Here is a 21,946-nt window from a genome sequence, read left to right as displayed (position 1 = left end):
TTCACCTTCAGGGCTCCTACAATTGAGGAAAATTCCAGGGAGCTGTTCTGGAATCAAATGTTTTCAAGAATGGAGAGAATTGGAAAATTTAATATATTATTTAGGCTGTGTGCATGTTTGTTTGTTTGTTTGTTGAGTTCGCCAAGCATAATGCACTTGACTATTTGGGGCGCTCTGCTTTGGGAGTCTCTCAGTGGGTTCCATTATTTTGTTTTCTATAGGTTCTGACCCATCTGCGCTTCATGTCCCACATCTGCATTGGAGTCTTAATAGGTCTGCTATACCTGAACATTGGTGATGAGGCTGAGAAAGTATTCAACAACACAGGATGCCTCTTCTTCTCCATGCTGTTCCTCATGTTTGCTGCTCTAATGCCAACTGTACTGACCTGTAAGGGGGAACCTTATTCTCGTGTTGTTTGAATGTGAACTTCAGTCTTTGAATTTTTTTCTTGGGTTTCTCCTGAGCAGAGGTGCTTAAATCACAGAAAAAGACTGGCATTTAGACAGAGCCTTTCACAACTTCATTGTTCTATCCTAAATAATGAATTGATGAAGGATAGAACTGGAGCCTATCTTTACACACTTATAAGCTTTTATTTACAGAGATGCACATTGCACACATACACCTCCAAACGCAACCTTAAACACTCAATTGCAACACAAATTTACACTCTGAGCATCCCAAAGCACTTTACAGCCAATTAAATAATTTTGAAGTATAGTAACTACTGTAAAGTAGGTAATACAGTGGGCAACCTACAAACATTAATACGCTAATCACCAGATTATCTGTATTTTTTTTGGTACTGTTGAGTGAGAGATCAATATTGGCCAACACATTGGGGAGATTTCTCCTGTTCTTCTTCGAAATAGTGCCATGGGATCTTTTGCATCCATCTGTAAGGACAGAAAGGGGCCTTGGTTTCAAGTCACCCCTGAAAAACAGTGACCGGGCGGCGGTCCGCGTGTCAGCCTAGATTTTTCTACTCAACTCAGAGAAATGTACATTTACTGAAAACGTAACTTAGCGGATCATTAATTACAGTGAAAAATATCCTTGCACAATGTTTCGTTTTTGCCATTGATGCAAAGTTGAGCAGCTCCATTCCCCTCAGAAGATCCCTCAGAAAGAAACAAAAAAAATGACTCGCCCATTCAGACTATGGAGAGCCAGCACGGCCGCCTTCTGTGCCGTAACAACGCTATGGCCAGGATTGTCCGGCCCCGCCCACACCGCTGGGATTGTCCGGCCCTGACCCACACCGCTGGGATTGTCCGGCCCTGACCCACACCGCTGGGATTGTCCGGCCCTGACCCACACCGCTGGGATTGTCCGGCCCTGACCCACACCGCTGGGATTGTCCGGCCCCGCCCACACCGCTGGGATTGTCCGGCCCCGCCCACACCGCTGGGATTGTCCGGCCCCGCCCACACCGCTGGGATTGTCCGGCCCCGCCCACACCGCTGGGATTGTCCGGCCCCGCCCACACCGCTGGGATTGTCCGGCCCCGCCCACACCGCTGGGATTGTCCGGCCCCGCCCACATCGCTGGGATGGTCCGGCCCCGCCCCCCCCCCCCCGCCCACACCGCTGGGATTGTCCGGCCCCGCCCACATCGCTGGGATGGTCCGGCCCCGCCCCCCCCCCCCCCCCCCCCACCGCTGGGATTGTCCGGCCCCGCCCACACCGCTGGGATTGTCCGGCCCCGCCCACACCGCTGGGATGGTCCGGCCCCGCCCCCCCCCCCCCCCCACCGCTGGGATTGTCCGGCCCCGCCCACACCGCTGGGATTGTCCGGCCCCGCCCACACCGCTGGGATGGTCCGGCCCCGCCCCCCCCCCCCCCCCGCCCACACCGCTGGGATTGTCCGGCCCCGCCCACACCGCTGGGATTGTCCGGCCCCGCCCACACCGCTGGGATTGTCCGGCCCCGCCCACACCGCTGGGATGGTCCGGCCCCGCCCCCCCCCCCCCCCCCCCCCACCGCTGGGATTGTCCGGCCCCGCCCACACCGCTGGGATTGTCCGGCCCCGCCCCCCCCCCCCGCCCACACCGCTGGGATTGTCCGGCCCCGCCCACACCGCTGGGATTGTCCGGCCCCGCCCACACCGCTGGGATTGTCCGGCCCCGCCCACACCGCTGGGATTGTCCGGCCCCGCCCACACCGCTGGGATGGTCCGGCCCCGCCCCCCCCCCCCCCCCCCCCCCCACCGCTGGGATTGTCCGGCCCTGCCCACACCGCTGGGATTGTCCGGCCCCGCCCACACCGCTGGGATGGTCCGGCCCCGCCCCCCCCCCCCCCCCCCACCGCTGGGATTGTCCGGCCCCGCCCACACCGCTGGGATTGTCCGGCCCCGCCCCCCCCACCGCTGGGATTGTCCGGCCGTGCCCCGCCCACACCGCTGGGATTGTCCGGCCCCGCCCCCCCACCACTGGGATTGTCCGGCCCCGCCCCCCCCACCGCTGGGATTGTCCGGCCCCGCCCCCCCCACCGCTGGGATTGTCCGGCCCTGTTGAAAGTCAGTGGACTTCTGGCTGGCCCATCGCATCCCCGGCAGGGCCAGAAAATCCCAGCCTATTGACTGTCTTTCCCCGTCAGTGTTTTCATTAAATAGCTCTCCAGCAAGTCGCACTGTTTTATTAGTTATTTAAAACATGCACAGGGGAAAATGCCTCAGTTACTAATTTTCTCTCTCTCGCTTCAGTTCCACTTGAGATGTCTGTTTTTCTGAGGGAGCACCTCAACTACTGGTACAGCCTGAAGGCATACTACTTGGCTAAAACTATGGCGGATGTACCTTTTCAAGTATGTAGTGCTTAAACATCTATTCAGTTTCTCCATTGAATGGGTATTAAATTGTGACTGTGTATCAGCAGTGAAGTACATGGGAACAGGAGGTGGCCATTCGGCCCCTTGAGTCTGATTCTACCTTTCAACACGATGTCGGCTGATCTGTATCTTAACTCCATCCACTCACTTTAGTTCCACATCCCTTTATACCCCAGAAAAACGCCTCTCAATCCCAAATTTAAAATTATGAACTGAGCTAATACCTACTGCCTTTTGTGGGAGGGAGGTCCAAACTCCTGCCACCCTTTGTGTGAAGATGTGCTGAAAGCTTCTCTCTGGAATGACTCTGGTTTAAAAGGTAAAAGCAAAGGCTGGAAATCTGAAACAGAAACAGAAAATGCTGGAAAACCTCAGCAGGTCTGGAGCCTCTGCGGAGAGAGAAACAGGGTTAACGTTTCGAGTCCGTGTGAGAGCTGAAGAGAAGTGGAAATGTGTTGAAATTTATATTGTTTAAGGGAGGGAGGGTGGAGGGGGTGAAGTTGGATAGAAGGCCAGTGATAGGTGGGGGCAAAGGAGGGATTGACAAAGATGTCATGAACTAAAGGATAAAGGGAATGTTAATGGTAGTGCTAAGGGCTAAAAAAGGTGCTGATAGTGGCGTAAAGGCAGGAAAGCAGAACAAGGGTAGCATTGTGTGCAAGAACAACAGGGAACAAGTAGCAGATGGCTCTTTTTGGGGAGAGGGCAGTGGTGGGGGACAAAATGATAGAAAATGGGATAAAAAAAAAAGGAGATAAAACCATGGATAAACGAATAAAAATAAAAACAAGTGGATAAAAAATAAAAATGAATGTAGAAAAAAGGAGGGAATTGAAAAAAGGGGTGAGGAGAGAGTTCATGGTCTGAAATTGTTGAACTCGATGTTCAGTCCGGAAGGCTGTAAAGTGCCTAATTGGAAGATGAGGTGCTGTTCCTCCAGTTTGCGTTGAGCTTCACTGGAACATTGCAGCAGGCCAAGAGACGGACATGTGGGCATGAGAGCAGGGTGGAGTGTTGAAATCGCAAGCAACAGGGAGGTCTGGGTAATGCTTGCGGACAGACCGGAGGTGTTCCGCAAAGCAGTCACCCAGTCTGCCCCTTAAGCAGTATAAATTTCATCGCATTTCCACTTCTCTTCAGCTCTGAAGAAGGGTCATACGAACTCGAAATGTTAACTCTGTTTCCCTCTCCACAGATGCTGCCAGACCTGCTGAGTTTTTCCAGCATTTTCTGTTTCGGTTTCTGGTTTAAAAGGTGATTGCCGGGAGCGTTAGGATTATTCCCAGTGAAGCAGAGAAGGCTAAAGGGGAGAGTTAACAAAGATATTTTTAAATACAAATTAGGAAGGATTTTGATCGAGTGAATGGGGAAATATTGATCCCTCTGATTTGAGAATTCAGTAACAAAGGATCAACAATAGAAAAATCGTCACTGAGAGAGTGAGGAGAGATCTTAGAATTCATTTATCTAAACTTAGGGTTGCTGGGAGCATGGGATGTTTGAGGCAGAAATGATTGCTTCTTTATAGGAAAATTGGAGAAACATCTGAGGTAGAGGAAGATACAGGGGAGAGAGCAGGGCAGTGGAATTCGCTTTATATTGCCCTAGTGAAGAATCAGCACCAATATGGTGGGCTGAATGGGCTCTATCTGTACTACAGAGTTCTTGTATTTCTAACCAAAGCCATGTTCCCACCCCTGCACTGTCATCTAATGCTCCAAAGACATAAGTTCAAGTCCCACTGGAGGAATTTAAAATCAGTTAATAAACCGGAAATAAAGTGCTCGTCCCGATAATCGCGAACTACCGCATTGTCGTACAAATCCATTTGCTTCACGAATGTCCTTCGGGGGAGAAAATTTGCCGCCCTCGTCTGGTCTGGGACTCCAGATCCACAGCAATGTGGCTGACTTTAACTACCCCCTGAAAGAGCCAAGCAAGCCACTCAGTTGTAGGCAACTTACCACCACGGTGTTCGAGGGCAATTAGGGAGGGGTGATTCAAAGCTGGCCGAACCGGTAACATTCACATCCGATAACAAATGTATAAAAATCCGCCTCTTTTGGACGTGACAACAGATTGTTCTGTCCCCCGCCCCCCCCCGTGAATTCTTCTTTTGATAAACGGGAGAGTCCTGTCCTGAGAACGCGACTGCGCACAGACGGGGCTATGGTTGAAATAATAACATTTTAGTTTTTTTTTGCAACAGCGGTGAAGTTGAGTGATGTTTTGGTGTTCAAAATTGGAAGTGATGCGATAGGATTGGGATGGAAATATTGGCTGATCTGAGTGTTAAACTGACGTGCTCCTTCCTGCAGGTGATTTGCCCCATTGTGTACTGCAGCATTGTATACTGGATGACGTCACAGCCGCCTGAAGCTTCACGATTCCTCTTGTTCGCCAGTCTCGCCACAGCCACTGCATTAGTGGCCCAGTCACTTGGACTCCTCATTGGCGCTGCATCCACGTCTTTACAGGTAAGTTTCTCCCTCCGTACAGAAACCACGGCCAGAGTGTTTCACTTGGCGCGTGGGCGGGCGCCCAAGACGCTCGAGCGTAAAATAACACGTGATGACGTCGGGTGAGCGTCCCAACTGATTACCATTACCGATGTTGACGTCCACACCAGCAGACATATAAACCAAACATGAATGAACAGAAAATCACCCGGGAACTGTCCCACTTGTGCTCATGGTGCCTTTAACTTATGTTTCCGAGTGCTACATCTTGGTCTCCCCCCAACCCACCACCTTGTTGGCAGTGGCATTGGAGACAGCCTGCTCACTCTGCCTATGTTGGCCTTGATGACCTTGGTGGTCGTTCTCTGTCCCTGGAGCTGCCTCTCTATGAGAGTCGCCACTCTCTCAGTGGAGGAGGCAGTGCGCTCGGCCATGAGGGTCAACACAGTGCTCATGCTCCGCGTGGACTCCTCCATCACGGAGACCATGGCACACATCCCCTCATGGATCTCCGCCAGATCATCCCACACATCCCGCTGGACATCCACTGAGCATCATCCTGGTCCCTAGTAGCTCTCTGACTGCCGGCACCCTGGGCACTCTCTGCCTCTGCCTGCACCTCAAGCAAGTGTGAAGTGCCCTCACCAATGTGCACCGACATTCTAGCTGCTGATCTAATGCCCACCAAGGTGCCAGTATCTGCGCTGGTGCCTGGTTCAGAGAGTGGGTGTGATGCGGATGCAAGTAAAGCCCAGTGGTCCTCCGTCGTCAGGGGTGGCCCTTCGGGGTCCAGAGGGCGATTGCATGCTGGCAGACCTAGGGAGAACAAGGCATGTCATTAGTTAAAGTCATCACACTGTCACTGTGCATGCCAGGCACTCTGGTAAAACAATAGAGATCTGCATCATGGTGCCATCGTCTTTCAATGATCAACGGGGACTCCATTGATGGGAGCCTCAAACCTGAAGAGACTACATTAGAATAGTTGTACAATCTGAAACTCTCACCTCTGTGCACTGCACTCTTACCTTTGTCTGGCACTCCTGCCTCTCCATGCCCGGTTGCACGTGGAACGTGATGGTTGTCCAGCTCAAGGGCACCCTGCTCAAACCTGGCGAGCAGCAGCAGGCTGGGTGGGCCACCACCTCTCCGCAACCTCTCCAAATGATTATGGCTCATCTTCTCCTGAAAGGACAGAGAAGCATTGATTAGCCCACTCTCTACCTGCAGCACCATTGCAGCCTGTCCAAACCCCAGCTGAGGAACACCGCACATCTGAGTTGTGGCCCTCGAGCTGTAAGGCACTCAGTCCAAGCAGCCAGGGCTCACCCCCTTGGCCAACTCTGACGTACTGACAGTTGGCACTCAGACTCTAACACCCCTGAGGTCCACGGGATAGGGGACGGCCACACCTTAACTCTCTGCACATTGACCCATGCCAACATGGTACTCACCCTTCCTGAGCGCAGCAGGTTATTGAACCTCTTCCAGCACTGCATCCATGTGTGCCACACCTCGCTGCTAACTAGCGCTGCAACCTCCTCCCATGCCCTCTTTGTGAGGCGTGGTGGCCTCCTCCTCCCATCTCTGGCGACAAGGGTGTCCCTCCTGGCAGCCACCTCCTCCAGGAGGATTGCGAGGCCCTCGTCCAAAAAGTGCCCACCCAACCTGCCCTCCCACACCTGCCATGTCCAGCCACACACAACTCCATACCTTGAAGCTTGAAGACACAGAGGAGAGGTTCTTCCGTGGCAGCCTCCCAGGGGCTGCCTGGGCCGTTATTAAACCGGCCGCCAGGTCACCATCGGTCAGGGGCCGATCGAGGGCGGTGAGCCGTTTCCTGGCCCACTGACCTCAAAATTCTGTCCCACATGAACTTACCCCATAAAATGATACAGAACAGGAGGCCATTCAGCCCATCCCGCCTGTGTCAGCTTTTCAAAAAAGCTATCCAATTAGCCCCACACCCCTACTCCCCCCACCATAGCCCTGCAAATGCTTCCCCTTCAAGTATTTATCCAGTTCCCTTATGGAAGTTAGCATTGAATCAGCTTCCACTGCCCTTCCAGACAATGCGTCCAGATCATCATAACTCACTGCATTTCAAAAAAAATTCTTCATCTCGGCTCTGGTTCTTTTGCCAATTACAGAATACGTTTAGAATATTGTGAGCAATTTTGGGCCCTGTATATCAGGAAGGATGTACTGGCCCTGGAGAGGGTCCAGAGGAGGTTCACGAGAATGATCCCAGGAATGAAAGGCTTAACATATGAGGAACGTTTGAGGACTCTGGGTCTATACTCGATGGAGTTTAGAAGAATGAGGGGGGATCTGATTGAAACTTACAGAATACTGAAAGGCCTGGATAGAGTGGACGCGGGGAAGATGTTTCCATTAGTAGGAGAGACTAGGACTCGAGGACACAGCCTCAGAGTAAAGGGAAGACCTTTTAGAACAGAGATGAGGAGAAACTTCTTTAGCCAGAGAGTGGTGAATCTATGGAATTCATTGCCACAGAAGGCTGTGGAGGCCAGGTCATTGAGTGTATTTAAGACCGAGATAGATAGGTTCTTGATTGGTAAGGGGATCAAAGGTTACGGGGAGAAGGCGGGAGAATGGGGTTGAGAAACTTATCAGCCATGATTGAATGGTGGAGCAGACTCGATGGGCCGATTGGCCTAATTTCTGCTCCTATGTCTTATGGTCTTATCATCTTATGCCTGTGTCCTCTGGTTATCTTTTTTTTTGGGGTGCTATAAATTATTGATGTTTTTGTTGAGTAGGGGAATAAAATTCCATCTTGTTGCAGGGGGAAAAAAGTCTGCTCACAAGCTTGGAGTTCCCCTTTGACCTGGGAACGATGTTGACCTTCCCTTGGTGTATCCTGCTACATGACATCTGAAAGCACATACAGAATGGGGACATAAAACCTACCTGGCTAACCTCCAGGAGGCTCATTGTGCCACTACGCCAACTGACCGACACAAGGATCTGAGCTTAGAAGCATGCCACAATGTGCATTGCATGTTAATTCTATGTAAATAGTTGTCAATTTAGCAAAGTTGTGTGCTTTTTAATTTGAATGTTCTGTCCTGTCTCTTCACCTCCCTCCAGGTCGCCACGTTTGTGGGTCCAGTTACAGCCATTCCAGTGCTCCTATTCTCTGGATTCTTTGTCAGTTTTGACACCATCCCCACCTACCTACAATGGAGCTCCTACGTCTCTTATGTCAGGTAAATGGTGTTTTTTTGCTCTCTTATTAAAGCACTATAAAAAAATAACTGCTCAGCTCTCCTCCACGCCTCTGTGCCTCCAATGTTTCAAAGCCGCTCAACTTCCAACCTGCATTCGTGCAATCACAAAACGTACTCATTCCCTAACCCAGTCCCATTCTTCCCTGGGAGCTCGAGAAGGATTTTCCCTGTGGGTTTCTGAATCCCGTCATCAGGCTGGAGCTGGGATCAGAAGGCAGCGCTGGGTGGGAAGCAGTCGCTCGTTGTGGTTTTCCCCCACAGAGCAGCCAATCCATGGCCAGGGAATGGGCTCTCGTCCAATGAAGGATGGTGGGTGGGCCCTCGGAGCTGCAGGGCCGACCTGAGGCCTTCCAACTTGAAAGGAGCAGCCGGATGTCGTGGGAGGTGATGGAGGGAGAGGACGCTTTAAAATGGAGGTGCCCTCTCTCCAACGTTTTTTTTAAATTTTAAACTTAAAAAAATAGCTTTTCCAAGCTAGGCCCCTACTGTTTGGGGAAGCCCCTCTGCAGGGCGGCTGCAGCTGCTCCTGCAGCCAGGCAGGCGGGGAGGGCCTGTGGGCCTGCCTGGGGTGCTGCCCCCCGCACCCCCTCCCACCCCCACCACACACACACACACACACACACACACACACAATCTGCTGCCAACTGCTCGCCTCCAGGCAGTTGAACTGGTCGCCGCCACATGCGGGAATCTGGAGGCCGACTGGAAAATCCCGGCTGGCCCCCTTTAATTGGCCTTACGTTGGCCTTAATGACCTGGATTAGCCCTGCCGCTCACCCCCCCGCCATCCTACCTTTGCAGAAACGGCGCCAGGGGGTGGGATGGAGACGTGGCAATTAGGCTGGTGGTTGGGCCTAAAGGCCAAGCTCCTCAAAACTGCAAAACTCCGCACTTTCCTCTGTCGCCTCTTCCCCCGACAATCATAAAGCTTTTAAAACCCAGGCTCGGTGTTATCTAACTACTGCCCCCCTTATTCATCTTGTCCGCTCCCTTACTTTCTGCAACCTGTTGCCTGCGATGGCTCAGTGGTTGCACCTTTGCCTAGGGGGAGACGGTGGTGTGGTCATAATGTCACTGGACGAGCAATCTAGAGGCCCGGGCTAATCCCCTGGGGACATGGGTTCAAATCCCACCGCGGCAGCTGGCGGAATTTCAATCAAATCTGGAATTGAAAGTTAGTCTCCATAATGGTGACCGTCAAACTATCGTGGACTGTTGTTAAAAACCCATCTGGTTCACTAATGTCCTTTTGGGAAGGAAATCTGTCATCCTTAACCTGCACTGGTCTACATGTGACTCCAGACCCACAGACCCTCTGAAACAGGTTGGCAAGCTACTAGGGAAGGGCAACACATGCTGGCCTTGGCAGTGATGCCCACATTCCATGAGAGAATAAACTTTTTAATAAGTCAGAAGCTTCTGGGTTCTGCTCCAGGAACTTGTGCACATAATCTCGGCCGACAGTAATCCAGTGTTGTACTGTGGGAGTGCCGCCCTGTTGGAAGGTGTGGTCTTTCAGACTGCCCTTCAGGTCGAGGCAAAAGATCTTATTAACACAATGCAAAGACAACGAGGGAGTTCTAACTGATATTAATCCCTCAACCAACAGCACTAAGAAAATGAGCTGGTCATTTGTGGGATCTTGCTGTGTGCAAATTATTTTCTTACGTTACAATGTGTACAATCGCAGACACAGTAATTTGGCACCTCCTGCTGTTGTGAACTACAGGTTGAGTATCCTTTATCTGAAGCCCTTGGGGCCGATTGCATTTCGAATTTCAGATCGTTTTGGTTTTTGTTTACCGCATATAGGACTCAGCCTATTTACATTACAATGGGCGAAACCTGGGCTGGCTATTGTCTAAAGTAAATAAAATGACTATAAAAGATCACTGATTAATAAATAGAGGGTACCTGTAATAAGTTCCTACCCGTGGCCCCATCTGTGATTCCGCTTGCAGGAGAGGGTTCACAAGGTGAATAGTACAGACAAACACCGAGACTTCCCACAATAAAAGTTGGGTGCGGTTGGCGAAATTTGTGTCGGCTCAGCTCGATGAGGTTCAAAAAAAGGGCATCTTTTGGATGTGTTCGGTTTTCGGATTTACGGATAAAGGGTATTCAACCTACGCGTTAATGCACGGACCTTCCTTCAGTTTGCGATCTTCGCCTTGGCTCTTTCCCCTTGGCCGTGGCTCCTTTTTAAAAGTTGGCTTCCTAAGTTGCGTTAAGACAGTGAGGACCAAGTGATGTCAAAGAATTGGTGGGCACCCTATTTGTGGCATTTCTGCCACTGTTATTGCAGCTCATCAGGAGAACTCCAGAGGATGTTTTTTAATATTAAAAATATTTGGGGGATGTTAGGGAGGGATCTAGGCATTCTTAGGCAGTGGGAGAAATTCTACCCTTGTTAGCTCAGGATATTAAGTGATGAGAGAACCAAGCCAGATATAGTTACGATACAGCAATAAATCTGTTTGGTGGTGGAACAGGCTCGAGTAGCTAAATGGCCTACTCCTGTTCCTATATTTGGTAATTGTACCAGTGCTGTACTACTGTGAAATTTGTGGTGATTTGAATTGTATTCTTTATTGTGTGAGGAGAAAACTGACCAAATACATTAAATTATTATTGCCAATCCTGACTCATTGTTTCCATCCAGCTTAACCAACACAATTCCGAGGAATTGAGTCTATCTCTATATTACAGCATGTTAGTTGCTTAGTCTGCCCTGAGTAAACAGGAGTGCTTCTCATTCTGGAGTGTGGATCACCTTATAAGTGGTCCTCTTAGCCAGGTGCAGACTGGGGTATTAGTCTGGCATAACGCAAGAGAAAAGTGCTGTAGCTGCAGGAAATCTGAATTAAGAACAAGAAATACTGGAAATACTCAGCGAATCCGCTTCTGGGGAGAGACCAACGGAGTTAATATTTTCATCGATGACCCTTCGTTAAATGTCCCCAACACCCTTTGCTTGATGATCTACATTTGCCTCTTGGTCTGGCAATGGCTCGATTTTAAAATGCTCATCCTTGATTTCAAATCCCTCCATAGCCTTGCCTCTTCTTCTCTGTAACTTCCTGCCCCAATAAACCTTCAAGATGTCTGCACTGCACCAATTCTGACATCTCATGCAGCCCTGATTTTAATTGCTTCACCATTGATTGCTGCGATTTCAGCTGCTTTGGCCCTAACCTCTGCAATTCCCTCCCTAAACCCTTCCACTTCTCTACTCCTCCCCTCTTCCATTAAAATGCTTCTTAAAACCTACCTCTTTGACCATGTTTTTAGGCACCTGTCCAGATATCTTCTCCTATGACTCCGAGTCAAACTTTGCTATGTTAAAGGCGCTATATGAATACAAGGGGTAGAATTTTGCCCTCGGTGGGCGTGCGGGCCCCACTGGCTCGGCGGTGGGCGGACAGCTGACCCCCGCCACCGAAACTGGGCCGGCCGCCATTTTGAATGGGCGGGCCAATTAAGGCCCATCCAGCGGCCTTCCCGACGGGAAGCGCTATGCGCTATGTGCTTCCTGAGCAGGGGGGTGGGGGATTCTCCATCTGTCAAAGTGTGCACTGCTCCCTGAGACCAAGTGCTATCTCAGGGAGGTAAAAAGCACCAAAAATAGAAAGATATTAAAATTATTAACATGTCCCCCTCATGTGACAATGTCACACGAGATGGGACACGTTAATAATAAACACACAAAGTTTATTAAATTTTTTAAAAACGGATATGAAACTTCATCCCGCCAGTGGATGAAGTTTCATGAATAATCTGGAGTCCGCTGGGGCTCCTGGCCTGTCCGCCAGCCTTAAGCTTGGACGGGCAGGTCTTTAATGATCTTAACTAGCCTGTCAATGGCCTCAATTGGCCATTAACAGGTCGGCGGGCAGACAGCTGATTTCGCTGTCCACCCGCCTTCCTAAAAATTTAAAGGGACCGGGATGACATCGGGGGTTCCTCCCAGCGTCATCCCGCGTCATTTTCCCCTCGGCGAGCGGGCCCCGCCCCCAAATCGCTGAGGGGAAAGTCCTGGCCAGGGTGTGGCTTTATTATTGTGATCAGGATGGAATCCCTGCTCGATTTCCTCGCCCCTTCCAAACTGATGCTGAGGGCAACTTCATCGACTTCAGCTGCTGCCCCAGCTGATCCTACAGAAAAGAAACAAGCCACCTCCCTACACAAAAATTTTAACAACATTTTTGCTTTCAAGTGTACTCAATGTTGTCAATTACAATTTGACATCAAAAGCTTTAATTTGGAGCGAATTTGACATCAAATTTGATAGCGCGCTTGGACCTACACCCGGCGCGCTCGAATTTACACCCGGCGTGCTCGGACTTACACCCGGCGCGCTCGAATTTACACCCGGCACGCTCGAATTTACACCCGGCGCGCTCGAATTTACACCCGGCGCGCTCGAATTTACACCCGGCGCGCTCGAATTTACACCCGGCGCGCTCGAATTTACACCCGGCGCGCTCGAATTTACACCCGGCGCGCTCGAATTTACACCCGGCGCGCTCGAACTTACACCCGGCGCGCTCAGACCTACACCCGGCGCGCTCGAATTTACACCCGGCGCGCTCGGACCTACACCCGCGGCACTCGAACTTACACCCGGCGCACTTGGACCTACACCCGGCGCGCTCGAATTTACACCCGGCGCGCTCGGACCTACACCCGGCGCGTTCGGACTTACACCCGGCGCACTCGGACCTACACCCGGCGCGCTCGAATTTACACCCGGCGCGTTCGGACTTACACCCGGCGCGTTCGGACTTACACCCGGCGCGCTCGGAGCTACACCCGGCGCGCTCAAACTTACACCCGGCGCGCTCGGACCTACACCCGGCGCGCTCGAATTTACACCCGGCGCGCTCGAATTTACACCCAGCGCGCTCGAACTTACACCCGGCGCGCTCGAACCTACACCCGGCGCGCTCGAACCTACACCCGGCGCGCTCGAACCTACACCCGGCGCGCTCGAACCTACACCCGGCACGCTCGAACCTACCCCCGGCGCGCTCGAACCTACCCCCGGCGCGCTCGAACCTACCCCCGGCGCGCTCGAACTTACACCCGGCACGCTCGAACTTACACCCGGCGCGCTCGAATTTACACCCGGCGCGCTCGAACTTACACCCGGCACGCTCGAACTTACACCCGGCGCGCTCGAACCTACACCCGGCGCGCTCGAACCTACCCCCGGCGCGCTCGAACTTACACCCGGCGCGCTCGAACTTACACCCGGCGCGCTCGGAGCTACACCCGGCGCGCTCAAACTTACACCCGGCGCGCTCGGACCTACACCCGGCGCGCTCGAACTTACACCCGGCGCGCTCGAATTTACACTCGGCGCGCTCGAACTTACACCCGGCGTGCTCGAACTTACACCCGGCACGCTCGAACTTACACCCGGCGTGCTTGAACCTACACCCGGCGCGCTCGAACCTACCCCCGGCGCGCTCGAACTTACACCCGGCGCGCTCGAACTTACACCCGGCGCGCTCGAACTTACACCCGGCGCGCTCGAATTTACACCCGGCGCGCTCGAACTTACACCCGGCGCGCTCAGACCTACACATGGCGCGCTCGAACCTATCAAATGCGCTCAGCAATCTGCATTGAAAAATACAAGGAAATTAATTACATAAATAAGATCTGAATTTATTCAGTTTTCATTTTGTCCAAAAAAATCCTCCTGTTATACAGAACATGCTTGAGAGCACCACATGATCCTCATCAGTTCTTAATTCATTTTAATCTCAGGGCTTGTAGTTTCCACCCACCCACGCCCCCTCAGGTCTCAGGGTCTAAACTCTCCCACCCCCTCCGCCCTGCCCCTCCCTGCCTCCAATGTCAGGGTCTAAACTCTCCCCTCTCCCTCCAGCTCCCAGGCTCCCCCCTTTATCCCACCTGTGTCCAAACTCTTCCCCCAACCCCTCCCGCCAGCCGCTAGGCCTCGGGACTTGCCAACCTCTCTCTCGGCAATGCCTCACTGTGAACCACCCCCCCTCCGAATTCCACAATACATCCGCCATTGTTCCCATGCTGACTTCAAATCTGCACCAGGGCTGACCAGAAAATGTCACTTCCGGTTTCCAGCCGGCCCTGTGATCAGAGATTTCAGGGGGCGGAGTGGGGAGGAGGAAAGAATGAGGGCGGGAGCGGGGGGAAGGAGTGGAGAGCAGATAGAGGCGAGAGAGGCAGGAGGGGAGGGGGGAAGAAGGGAGGGGAAAAGATGGGAGGTGACAAGGGAAGGAGGGGAGGGGAGTAGGAGAGGAGGGGAAGTGGCGGGGTGGGGGGAGGGGGAAGGAGGGAAGGGGAAAGAGAAGGGGCAGGGGGAGAGGAGAAAAGGAGGAGGGTTGGGGGAAGAAGAGAGGGGAGAATAAAAGGGGGTTGGGATGGGGAATAAGGGGTCTGGTGGGTGGGAGGGAGGGAGAGAGAGAGAGGTTGGGTGGAGGTGTGGGGGGGTGTGACCCTACGTACTGCATACATAATCAGCTGACACTTAGGAACATTTTGGCTGTATATATATATATATATAGATATATAGATATATATATTCACATTTTGTTGTAATCACTGCAGGACGGCAATTGATGACAATGCTGGCAGTTGATAACTATCACTTGACATTACAAGTATGGTTTTAAGTGAAAATGATAGCTAAATGGTTAATTCTGATTGAAAATGAAATAGAAAAGGACAGGCAGATGATTGCTTCTGAATGCAACTGATGTCAAATGATGGCAAAATGAGTGCAGTTGACGTCAAATGAACTTTGTTGAAAGCAAATTATGTCAAATGATATGAAAGATTTTGGGTAGGGTTGGCCCATCTGTTATATGCTGCTGTTAATATTCTACACAAGGCCCTCCTCATCCCTCTATCTAACCCTGCCAGCATATCCTTTCTCCCTCATCTGCTTATCTAGATTCCTTGATATTGATGTAATTAGAGTGTAAGATCAAACATGATGGAAGTGTGACTTACGCTTTTAGATCTGATGGTGAGGTGAGGTGCTCTCTCTGGATTATGTAAAGGTTAAGGCTTTCTAAGGCAATTTTGGTGCGATCAGTGATGTAACATGAGCAAAATTCACCTGCAATAGCAATTGATTTTAAAAGAGTAACAATGCTGTTTGCTCATTCTTTTTCTTACTGAAACAGGTATGGCTTTGAGGGTGTCATCTTGTCAATATATGGACTGGACAGAAAAAATCTGACATGCAATACTGAGTTTTGTCCTTTTAAGGAACCAACAAAAGTTCTGCAACAGTTGGACGTGCAGGACGCGAAGCTTTATATGGATTTCATCGTCCTTGGTATTTTTTTCATTGTTTTGCGTCTCATGGCCTACCTTGTCCTGCGATACAAAGTCAAGTCTGAGAGATAGAGAGGCAACTGCGTTGCAGGTGAATGTTCTCAGCATTCAGTCACATTGTCTATGAACAGGATTCATTGTGCTGAACTTATGTTAAGGATGTGGGCCCGTTAAGTGGGCCCGCGGTGAACTAGGCCTCGAAGCCTGAACAATTAAGACTCCAAACATCACGATGGCTTGTGATGGGCCTTTTGGTTCTATGATTTTATTTTTGCCGCTCCAGTTACTTTAATGAACTTTGATTCATTCTCGCCCATCTGGAAAACACTTTGACAGAGAAAACAACCTTTTGGAGCTGTACAATGAAATGATTCTGTATGAGCCTTCTGCACAGTGACAATGCCAGAATGTTTCACCTCCTGAGAGCGCGTTTGAAGAAACCCTGTTTGTGAATTGTTAGCTATACGCGACTCTGAGGTATAGGTTTTTTTTTTAAAAAATGAAATTTTGATTTTTGATCAGGATTGTTAATAAGCACAGTTTTTGTAGAGCAATGTATGCTTTAACTTCTCACCTGGAGCATGTTAGCTTATAGCACGTCTTGTCAAATTATAACAATTGTAAGTTTTTAAAAAAAAACGAAGCAAAGCTTTACAAACCAGGCTTTAACTGTCATAATAGCAGGCATTGTGGAAAGTCTCTATTGGTTTCTGAAATTTCAAAAGCATATTTAAAAACAAGTACCGTCTTGAAAATGTTGAACATTTAGAATAGCTGTAGTATAATCAATTTTTACGGAATTTTGTATTACTCTTCATTTTATTATGTTCCTTTATTTAAAGAATAGATCTGAATTATTCAAGTTTCCCTCCTCACCCACACACCACAGTTTATTCGATCGCACCTTCCACCTCCTATTTGTTTTTGACCATTCTGGTCCGTGACAGAACGCTTGCCACATTTGTGCAGATGCGTTGAACAAATGCACCAATTTTTTTTATATCTACCACAGCGGATATCATCCTAAACTGTACCATTTCTTTAAAACCTCAATGTTTCAATATTTTATTAAAAACCTGCTATTTCTGAGTTTTTTGTTAAAAATCACTTTTCACCTGACCTTTTATCAGTGCTGTATATTACCTTTCACATTGTGATGTTGTGATAATGTCCTCACCTGTGTCACAGCCTATATTCCTGGTGAGCGCATTACAGAGACTTGTGAGATACCCTTTAGTATCCAGTGAGTGGAAATGATTGGAGAAGTCGAGTGGGATGTTGGTTTTTGAACCAGATGAGAACAGGTTTTTCATCCAGCTGTGTGGAACTTTCCAAAGCGTACCCCACTAGCCAAAAGTCTTCATTTTTTTCAGGTGCAGCTCTTTTTTTCAACGTACCTCTGTATGTTATGGTGCATAAGTGTTAATGATGAGTTATTGAGGGTTTTTCTTCAAATTTAATCATCACCAAATGAGTTCATGAACACTGGCCCTACTGACACATTCTTGTGTTACCATCTGGGTTTGGGCTTAGAAAGATGACAAACCTATTATCTTCAGTATCCTAATAATATGCAAACCAAATGCAGGTCTTCATGATGCACTCTTGTTTATCCCATCCATCGAGTAAAGAGTTGCACCTATAAATGCTAATTAGAAGATGGATTTCATGGCGCCTGTCCTCCTTTTTTAGTCTCACTGTGACAGGAGTAATAATCAGTATCTCGCTGTGACATGTGGGTTCAGAATATTCCTTCTTCGAACATGTTCCAGTAATTACAATGTGACATCTCCATGAAGCATGAAAACTCATGACGATGTTCTCACCTTGTATTGTACAAAATAACTTCTTTAGAAATATCATTGTGAAGCTTCATGTGACACAGTACTGCAGTATTTTACAGTCAACGACCCATTGATCCTTTGACCTTATCGGCGTAACAGACTGTCATTCGGGAGACTATTTGCTTGTACAGTTTTCTAGTTTTAATTTTGGTACACTTGAGTTTAACTTCCCTATCAAAGGCTCGTACACTTCATATTGGATCTCCTATAGCCACCATAAAAATAAAATAAGACTTGCCTTCCTGTAGCGCCTTTCATGACCACCTGATGACTCACAGCGCTTTAGAGCCAATGAAGTACTTTTGAAGGATAGGTACTATTACTGTGTAAGAAAAACCATTTTGGTCACTCGCTTTTACTATCTTTGACTTTTTGTCTGCAAATATTTTTATTGCCAGATTCAATTCTCCAGCTACTTCTCTTAATTTTTTTTGTCTTTAGTCACTTATTTAAGCACAGCTCACTTAAATGTGAAATCCCAACTCTGCTCAGCAGGGTCTAAAATATGATCTTAGGTCAGAAGGTTTCGTACATATAAGGTGTCCCCTCTCTCCCCCTAAGTAAAATATGAGGCAGTTTAACATACAGTGACATTTTGATGATGGTCTTTTCAATCCCCAATGATTAACCATTTCACTACCTAACAACGCTGTTGTGTGGCTGAAGGCAGAAGGTGGGAATGCTAATTATGGAACAAAATAAATGCCAGTTGAGCCATCAGCATCATTTTTCTTCCACAGAACATGTATAATCTATACCCTCCTGGGCTCTATCCAAACCAATTTATTTCTCAAGGAAAGTTTCTGTAAATATTCTTCCTTCTAGACCTTTCCTAATGAGGAAACATAAATCAAGCAACTCTGCTGTATCTGCATTGTGTGACTTTAACCAGTTGATTTCCTCAGCTTGACTCTCAGATGATCCCAGTAACTAAGGGAACCATCATATTCCCAACAGAATTTGATCATCTTGATATGTACTTGCAAGCCTCAGAAACGAGCCCTTTCCTTTCTCCCTATCGTTGCATAGCTCCGTCCTTCTTATGTGCTTCAGGAGGATGGGACTTCTATTTACTTCTTTCTCCTCTGAGATTAAATCTTAAGTACCATAAATTCCAGTAAGGAGGCAGAAACCCAAGAAAATTCAATGGATGAGGGAAGGTGAGTTTGAGCATCCTGCCACTTCAAAAATCATGCTCAACCATGGTTTCATGAGGACAAAGAGGCTTTGGTGGGAGAAAAGTGGCCCATCCAGTCAAACATTCATTCTTGAAACTTCTCTGTCCGACCATTTGGACCTATGCTTCATCTCTTTTCAAATAATTTTTTAAAATACGTTTGCAGAATGTAAGTTCAGAGGAATTTTAAATGCGGCATAAAACATTTAAGTGTTCCTCAGGAACCAAGAGGATCAAAAATATAACTAGTGCGAGCCTGACAAGAGGGAAGTTCTACCTCTTTGTATTTGCAGAATCAATGCAATTGTAAGATTTAACTGCCATATACATGTAAATAGAGCTAAACAATCTGCAAGGATGTCAAAGAATTCAGCACATTGACGAGACCAATTTATATTGTACAGTCCACCTGAAAGCTGACGCCATCGATCTCGGGTGCCAGTCTATCAGAGCAACATTTGAATTAACTCTTTGCCATCATTAAAGATGGGGCCTCGTCATCAGGACAATCTTTTTCTAAAGCTCGCTAAGTTAAAAAGAAATTAAAAGCCTCAAATGCAGGAAATGAAAAATCAAAACAGCAACAATCTACTTTTAATTCCAAGTTGCTTAATCTGTGTTTTCTACTGAGTCAAATGAAAGCGGTACAACAACAACAACAAAAACTGCCTGCACTGTTTTACTAAACATGCTTCATGAAAACTACTGGGTAATTTGAATTTTTTTATCTAGCAAAAAAACTACTTGGAATTAACTGGAGTAGATTATATGTGCCAGGCAAGCTATTCGGGGCAAGGTTGGTTAAAATTCTGGTGGGTGCCATTTGTGTCATTGATGAAGAGTCCAACTGGAAACCTTAACCTTTATGGCGCAGATGTCAATCACCCTGCTTTGTTTAAAGAAGCAAGATCCATCTTACCATTTTTTTTCTGCTGAAAAAATTACTTTATGAACTTATTGCTGTTTTACCATCGATGCTATGTGTGAGTAGTATAGACGAATTACTGAAGCCTACACTCGGAGAATTAATTGAGCTCTCTCATCTCCCATGGCTTCAAGTCTTGTTTACTACCTTGTTGCTTCTTTTATGAAAAACTTTTTTGGTTTTGCTCCTGATCTACAACTGACTCTTGAGGTAGGAAAATGAACAGATTTAGCAGTAAAAACCCTGGCATGTCAACATCTTTAGGAGATAAGGGAAGGAAATTGGGAAGGAAAAGAACAAAAAAAACCCCTGAGAACCACCATTATTGTCCTCCTTGTTGAGTGGAGCATGGTCACGTTGCCAAAACTTTGACCAGAGGTCACTTCCTTCAATCACCAGGGAGAAACAGCACTGTCAGTACTGAGTTAATGTTAGGAACGTGATTCAGGATCACAAAGAGTGAGACGGATCATAAACCTGTTTCAAGAGGCGTGTACTGTTTTGGACGACTCTGATCCAAGTGTGGAGTGGTGCTCAGGCAGGGAGAATAACACGTTTGATTCTCCACCTTTGAGTGGAACTTTGGGCCAGAGGTTGACATTTTCGGAGACATAGGTTTTTGACCGGCAACAAAATGCGACATTATCAAGACAAAATGCAGTTGATGACAGAAGATGAGTGAGTGTAGGGAACTCCTTAAGTGAAGCTGTAGCTGCAAGACATTGGACTAAGTAGTAGCTATATAAGATAGGGTGAATATTCTGGAATGATCAGATCAAATAGACTGAAGGTCCTTCTGCATCTGAGCCTGTTTTAATCAGTTGATATTTGTATTCACTGTGCTAATAGAAAATACATTATTAGTGTTACATGCTCTGCCGATCATGGTTTGCACATTAATGCTAAAGAAAAGGTTCAGCTTTGCACCATTGATGGAAAGAGTTTGATTCAGTGCAGTCATTTCGAAATCCCAACTTATTCCATAACATTCAGCCAGCATTCCTGCCCTTGATCGGCATCCATTGACCCACACTGGAAAATGCCCATGTAAGTTTGTGTGAACATTGAGTAGTAATGGGATTGGGCTCGGGTGTGATGCTGTCCACGGTTGAATAGTTAACTGAAACTCACTGGGCTCACGTGAAGAATGGCTACTTTGGTCAGCTACTTGAGGGCTGTTGGAATCCATGGAATTGTATGGCAGAAGAGTCAGTGATTTTTGAAGAGAGAAAGGTTGGGTCAAAAATGAACTGAAGGGATTTGAGGCAAGTACACACTCTGAGAATGCATTAAAGAATGTTTTACCTTAATGAATTAACCAAAATTATTTTCTTTCCATGGCTTGTTCTGTTTACATTGCACGTGCTAAAGACTTGACTGTCGGGCTGATTTTTAAACAGAACTAAAGTCAACACACGGGTCACATATTAATAAAGTTTATGCAAATCAAAGATGTGATGTCCAAAATTGCTAATGAATATTTATACGAGTGACTTCTGTTTTATTGTATGTTACTTTCTGTAAAAACTTTCTGTTACCATATATTACTAATAAAATGACTATTTATATCCTGACCTTTGATCTATTGTGTGCTGAGGACTCGAGTATATTATTTTCTCTCACACCCACAAAATAAAAGCAGATCCTGTAAAGTGTGATGCTAACTAATGGCCATTAAATATGATGACTCGTATTGCTACCTGTCCCATTTTGTGTTGAATGGGGGAGTGAGATACTGTATCCAGGAATGTCTAATGATTGAACTGAATACAACGGAGGAAGATTTTACCTGGTTGTTTTGCGCACACTTATTTCTAATTCTATAACATCGCCTCACTCTGTCTCAGCTCATCCATTGCTGAAACTCCAATCCATGTTTTTGTGACCTCTGGTCTTGACTTTTCTAATGCAATGCTGGCTCACCTTCCACATTCTACCTGAGGTCACCTCAGACTCTGTAGCCTGTGCCCTTACTTGCACCGAGTCCTGTTCACCTATCGCCTCTGTGCGTGTTGACCTAAATTGGATCCTAATTAAGCAAGTGCTCGATTTTAAAATTCATATCCCAGTTTTCAAATCCCCTCCTTGGCCGCACAGCTCTGCAGTCAACCATAGAAAAGTTAC

General features: G+C 48.0%; 1 protein-coding gene across 2 annotated transcripts in view; it reads left to right on the top strand.

Annotated features, from left to right (window-relative positions):
* Nucleotides 1-21,396, top strand: part of abcg4a (ATP-binding cassette, sub-family G (WHITE), member 4a) — a 146,470-nt gene extending 125,074 nt beyond the window's left edge. For both annotated transcript variants that reach the window (XM_078532965.1, XM_078532958.1), the window contains 5 exons: nucleotides 222-390; nucleotides 2,707-2,807; nucleotides 5,150-5,308; nucleotides 8,405-8,523; nucleotides 15,723-21,396. In XM_078532965.1, the coding sequence (XP_078389091.1) occupies nucleotides 222-390; nucleotides 2,707-2,807; nucleotides 5,150-5,308; nucleotides 8,405-8,523; nucleotides 15,723-15,948 (774 nt within the window). In that variant the 3' untranslated portion in view covers nucleotides 15,949-21,396. The remainder of the gene's footprint in view (nucleotides 1-221; nucleotides 391-2,706; nucleotides 2,808-5,149; nucleotides 5,309-8,404; nucleotides 8,524-15,722) is intronic.
* The last annotated feature ends 550 nt before the right edge of the window (nucleotides 21,397-21,946 follow it).

Source organism: Cetorhinus maximus, chromosome 2 (genome assembly GCF_964194155.1).
Source record: "Cetorhinus maximus chromosome 2, sCetMax3.hap1.1, whole genome shotgun sequence".
Classification (NCBI taxonomy): Eukaryota; Metazoa; Chordata; class Chondrichthyes; order Lamniformes; family Cetorhinidae; genus Cetorhinus; species Cetorhinus maximus.
This window is presented reverse-complemented; position numbering and strand designations above follow the sequence as displayed.